The sequence below is a fragment of the Aethalodelphis obliquidens genome, unplaced genomic scaffold, assembly GCF_003676395.1.
Source record: "Aethalodelphis obliquidens isolate GAN/ISIS:26980383/991018 unplaced genomic scaffold, ASM367639v1 scaffold1, whole genome shotgun sequence".
Classification (NCBI taxonomy): Eukaryota; Metazoa; Chordata; class Mammalia; order Artiodactyla; family Delphinidae; genus Aethalodelphis; species Aethalodelphis obliquidens.
This window is the reverse complement of record NW_020837945.1, coordinates 93,185,111-93,191,236: the sequence shown is the minus strand read 5'-3', so window position 1 is coordinate 93,191,236 and position 6,126 is coordinate 93,185,111. Positions and strand designations below refer to the sequence as shown.

General features: G+C 38.0%; 1 protein-coding gene across 1 annotated transcript in view; it reads right to left on the bottom strand.

Moving 5' to 3' along the window:
* The window catches only part of SPATA16 (spermatogenesis associated 16), a 226,556-nt gene extending 223,981 nt beyond the window's left edge, over nt 1–2,575 (bottom strand). The window contains exon 1 of the mRNA XM_027111622.1: nt 1,961–2,575. Within this exon, the coding sequence (XP_026967423.1) occupies nt 1,961–2,575 (615 nt within the window). The remainder of the gene's footprint in view (nt 1–1,960) is intronic.
* Nucleotides 2,576–6,126: the final 3,551 nt, after the last annotated feature.

Below are 6,126 nucleotides of genomic sequence, written 5' to 3'. Positions count from 1 at the left end.
GAGAGGGAGAGAGAGAGGGAGAGAGGGAGAGAGGGAAAGGGAATGGGAGAGGGAATGGGAGAGAGAGAGGATGTGCACAGCAGAGTCAGAACACAAGCATTTTCCAGTACAGTTGCAGTACAGATCTTGGGGTCGTTAAAACCTGATTCAAATTTTACACTTTTGCACACTGGGTTTTATGGGAAAAACGGATATTTTCTTCCAGTTACTGCAAATATCTTTTACTTCTACATAGGCTTAACTTGAATTTTATGTTCTTTCTTATTTTATGCCTTTTTTTCCCATTGCCAAAATGATTCTTTTCCTTTATCTATAAAATTACACCTTTAGGGCTTCCCTGGTGGCACAGTGGTTGAGAGTCCGCCTGCTGATGCAGGGGATACGGGTTCGTGCCCCGGTCCGGGAAGATCCCACATGCCGCGGAGCGGCTGGGCCCATGAGCCATGGCCACTGAGCCTGCGCGTCCAGAGCCTGTGCTCCGCAATGGGAGAGGCCACAGCAGTGAGAGGCCCTCGTACCGCAAAAAAAAAAAATTACACCTTTAGCCCTCCATACCCGCCCCACCCACCACCACCAAATTTCAGCTGAAAATAGCCCTAGCAGAAGTGCCCACGGTTCTTCCTGGAGTCTTTACTTAGCTTCCTTTTCCCAGTCAGTGGCTTCTGGTCATTAGCTCAAAGAACAGCAGAGGGTTCTCAGTGGTTTGTGGATAACTTAATTTGGGGGCACTTTTTACATAGTTCAGAAGTTTACATAGTGCATCACTCTTTGCCTCTTTGTGTAAATGACCCTTTATAAGGACATACATTTATAGATGCATCTATTTGTGCACTGTCTCACCACTTCATGTCTCTTTGGGCCTCCTTTTTTGTGCCTAGAATTTTTAAAAATATTTAGTGGCACCATTGTCTAGTATTGTCCATTAATAATTCATTGTAGATGTAGTCATTTTTAACCTGCAAGTAACAGTGTAAATAATACTTTTTAAATATCCATCACAAACATCTCACATCTGACTCCTGCCCATGCCCCAGGTTTCATGGTGGATCAGTCACTCCTTTATGCCATCTCTATTTAACTGTTTACTGCTTTCTCTCCCTCACCAATTGTTAGAGGGAGGCACCTTGTCTTAACTCATTTTGTAAATCTCCAGCGGCCACCAGGCATATATAAAATGCTTGAACTATTTTTTGTAGTTAATTAAATATGCAGTCACGAATGTTGCCAAGCCAACGGGAGTTCTAGTTACACACTTTGGTCCTTTTATAAGTTCAGCGGGTCATTAGATGGTGCAGTTTTCCCCATGACCTTTTTTGTGTTTTATTGGTGATTCTCACATTTATTTTAGCCCATGGGCTATTTCTTTATGCCAAGATATTGACCAACTTACCTGCTTGCAGAGAGAAAAATAATTATTCGTAAAGCTCAGTAGAATGGGAAGGGAAGGGAAGTTTGATGGTAAGGTAAAATGGTGTTGTTTTGTTTTTAATCAGTATTATACATAAATTATCAGCCCATGCTAAAAAGTAAGATGGTTATGTTTAATCATGAAGACTACATATCAAAAGGGGACAATTTGTATATTCATTAACTGCCTATTTCTAGAGAATCTATACTCTACCCATCACCACTGTACTAAAACTTTATGGTTTTTATAGGTATACATCTAAATTACAAAACCAACTGCATTTTAATATATGTTACCCACTGCAGAATTTGTTAGAGAAAATGCATGAGATGTGCTTTTGGGGTGATTTCTGTATGTCAAGTGCACACAAGCATATTAATTTGCAGGCACATCTTATTTATGTAAACTGAGAACTGCATAGTCTTGATATCATTCAATATTTTCACCCCATGATCGCTGTTCATTACAGTATAATCAGAACTGCTCAATGTAATCACAACTTTCCCTTTCACAGCTTCCCATCACCAATCTATGTTTTTTTTAATCCCATACCTCCAGTGCTGTTCTGAAATGTCCTGCTGCCACGGCGTATTTCTTTTGTCTGTAGCAAGAGCTGGCACCCTTTAAGGTTACCTGAAGCCATTTGTCAATCTGAGGCAGAAAGGTGAAATTAGGTACACGGAAAGGGTCTACTACTATTTCAGCAGCTTGGCATGTTGGCCGATTCCCAGTGGACATGTAGGACTCTACAAACTCATAGCTCACGTCCTCTTCATTAACGTAGACCAACTTCACCTCCACATCCATGATATTCTTTAAGGGGATATGAGGCAGAGGCATGGTGATCAATGGGCTGTCAAGGTCTATTACTTTTGCCTCTTTCTTTCCAGCTGGCTTTTCTTCACCTTCTGCCTTCCGTTTAAAGGCCACTTTCTCTAAATCATTGCTTTGGGTTTTTTTGATGCTCTTTGCCATTTTTATTCTCTCAGCTGTGATTTCTACCTGTTTATCTCCACAGCTTTTCTTAATCTCTTGTGGCATTTCCAGGATGCTGGGTGGGTTTGCTAAGGTGGACATTTTCTTGTTTGTGTTTATCTTTGGAACAAGTTCATCAGGATAGAACCTATTTACTGTATTTTCTAAACTCCTACTGCTTCCTGAATCCATTGATTTCCCCCTGAAACACCTGTAGGGGTGAGAAGAAGACACATAATTACAACAAAATTTTGAAATTCCAGTGGCTTTAGTTTAGTCAGACTATAGTCAAATTCATTGAAAACACTGTTTAATTCATTATAGGTATTTATCACCTTAAAGTAAAACTGTACGTACATCATCTGCTGACTGTTTTACTAGAGAAATATATGTTTCAGTCTCAGAATTCACCAAGAATTTGTTGAAAACACATTTAGACAATGTCTTTCAAAAATAACCATCTATAGCTGAACAACGTTGAATGAACATTTTTATGGGGTGCCCAAACTCATTGAATAGGAAAAGCTTATGCATAGCCACTGAGGACAAAAAAGGACCCCCCAAAAATCTATCTCAATATTAATTTCTTCAGAAAGGCAGGTGGTCTAGAACTCATTATAAAATATACTGGTAACCTGCATAATAGACTTGTGAGTCTAAAGAAACCACAGCTGCTTCCTCTGAAAGGCTTCTAGAAATGTTATGACCACAATGTTTCCTCAATTTGTTTCTTCTATTAGGAATGGGAATCTCAAGTTTAAACAGCTTTAAAGGTAACTATTATTCAGAAAGAACTTGAAAGCAGAAGAACGTGGCCTTCACCTTCTCATTAAATATGGAGTCACATATTCATCTTCAGTCTACTCTAGTCATATTTTTGTAGCAATGGTATCAATATTGTATTATATGAAGATGAGGCATTTTCCTAAATCACTTATGTTCAAAAAATATGACTAACAGTCTTTCGACTCAAAGGTTTCCGCATACAATTTCTGCTTCTAGATTAGTTTCAAAATATAAAATGTGTTAAGACCTAATAATGATGGAGTCAGTTTGGTTCCTATTTTTAAGACTCTTTCACCTATCATATCCTGTCCTGGAAACAACTCTGTAGGATAAATAGGAGTAAGGACCACATTTTTCAAAGAAACTAAGGAATAGAGAGGGTAATTTGCTTGTCAAAGTCACATTAGCAGAACCTGGATTGCTATTTCCTCCCTGGGACTTCTACTCACTAACTCCTAGTCTGGGGTACTTCCTCTAAAGCATGCTGTTCTTTAGGATAGCTAATAGGAAACTCACATCAGAACACAAGGAAAAGAGAAAATGCAAGAAAGAAGGGCTGAGTATTACAATAAGATAATAATGAGATAAAAGCTAACATTCTTGCTTCTTTTCATCTACTACAGGGACAGTGCCTGACTCAAGATAAAGTCTTGACTAGCTTGTCAAATCTTATGATTTTGTTAATGTTGTTGATTATTTTCATTTGTTTGCTTGAAAGACTGGTGTGCCCCAGAAAACCTTTAAAAGACCCTGAAATTTGACACAGTGATTCTTAAGGAAAGTACAGGAAGATACAAAACTGTATGTATGACTCTAACTTTTGAGGCACTTTCCTCCTCCCCACCACTGTACTTGTGTCATCAGAAAAAGGTTTAGGTCAAACGTGGACGTATCAAAACATCTACTATGATGATCCAAATTATCTCATATGAAAGATGGCATTCCCAATAATTTTAATAACAGCTGTCTTGGATGTTAATTAGCAAAAGTTGAATACTAGAAAAATATTTCCCCAGTGATTTATAATGATGTATTAGAGTTTTGTGTCTATGGGGGGGAAGACACCTAAAAGATTAAAAATTTTGCCAGTCTGTGTTATGCTCAATATTGAAGGAGATAGCCATGACTGGTCATCATGAGACCCATTACTGCAGCTTTACTTCAGGAAGGGTCCTGTTTTCTTTTCCTCTCTTGGATTCATTGCTGGCATCCAGTATATCTTTTGGGCCCCTAGTGTGGCTACTCAGGGTGGTGAGGAAAAAACTGTCTGCCATAAGTCTATCTTACGTTTGCCCTTTTATGCCGCATATGGTTTAGTTTGAGAAAAGTTAGCTTCAGTCCTTGAATTAAGATCTCCAGTGGATGGACACTTGAGATATACAGTTTTACTGATAAGTTTCAGTAGCAGAGATGCGGAAATGGAAGTAGCACAACTCCAGTGCCCCACATGCATTGTATGATTCTTTTAAGCGTTATGTGAAATTTTTAGTAAATTTATATACTGCAGTGTGGCTAAGTTCCAAATAAAGCTTGATACTTATGAATACTATAGAAATTATATTTGTGTTCCCCTCTTTGTCAAATACTATCTGTAATGCAAAAGAGATGTGAAGCACTGGAGACTTGTTTAAAGCTCAAAATATCTGATTTTAAGGATCTCTGATTCATATCTGTTCTTACAATCAGCTTTGAAAATACAAACAGGAAATGTCGGTGAGCTATTTCAAAATTTTCATAGTATCTCCCACGTATCTTTTCTAAACTCTCTCCCTACTTCAAGCAGCAGTAGCTAAAATGTGTCAGAATATCTGTAGTTGGTTGTAGTTAGTAACAGTTTTAACATCTATAGTAGCATTACTTCTCTCTTTCATATTTATTTCATATCTCTTGAACATATAAACTTATCTTTACAACCACTTCTTGTAGAAGGTAATTGTTTTTTTTCCTCTCTCTCTCTCCCTCTTCCCCTCCACCTCCCTCCCTCCCTCCCTCTGCCTCTTTTCCTTCAAATTCCCCTAGTCCAATCTTCCTGTCAGTTGTCTGCACCCCCATCCCAACTTTGCACCTTTTTCTTTGCAAGAAAGAAAGTTTTATTGTTTTTAAGAAACAGGTTTCTGGGTATTTCTTCATTAGTCCTTAAACCTCTCTATAGAAATCATAATTTTGTTCTTCAGTGCAGTTTTTTACAAGAAACAATAATAGAGGGGGAAAAAGTTTACACTGTATATATAGCGCAATCAGAGGAAAAACATTTGTAACATTTTCAAGCATCTGGAAGAGCAAGTATTCCAAATTTGTCCAAGAAACATATAATTCAGGTCCCCACAAAAACCCAGAATAAATATCCTAATGTCAAAAAAAAAGGGTGTAAATGTACAGGCTGAAAAAGCATGGCCAAACCCAACCAATATTTTTCAGTGTTGTTCCAAACAGGGTGACGTCAGCTTCAGATTTAGAGCCTGTTCTTTATAAAAATTGTTGCATGTGTACAGAAGAGTTATGAAACTGCTCACTTACCGCTTTTTAAAAAAAATATACAACTCTATTTAAATAATTTGGAATTTAAGGCCTTTCACCAGCTAGCTCAATGTGTGTTTCCAGATTTATTTAGCACACCTTCTGTAAACTGCTCTGAAGTCAAGGGGAACTTCTTGTTACTTCCAGAAAGATACTTATTTTCAGTCTGTCTGCTAAGAATTCACCCTCTTCCTGTTCTCACCTCATTCTACCTGTCCAAACCTAGCCAGAAGTTATCCGCCCCTCCCTCCTCAGAATACTGATGGCATTCATAGTCCTATTTTCTACATTGCAATTATGCACGAATGACTTATTTCTTCCACTAAGCTCCCTAAAAGTAGAAATGTGCTTTACGTATCTTGACATTTGTTCAATGCTTTGCATAGAGTAGAGATTCAATAGATGTTGATCAATATGGATGCTGTGAATCAAAGGCTAAT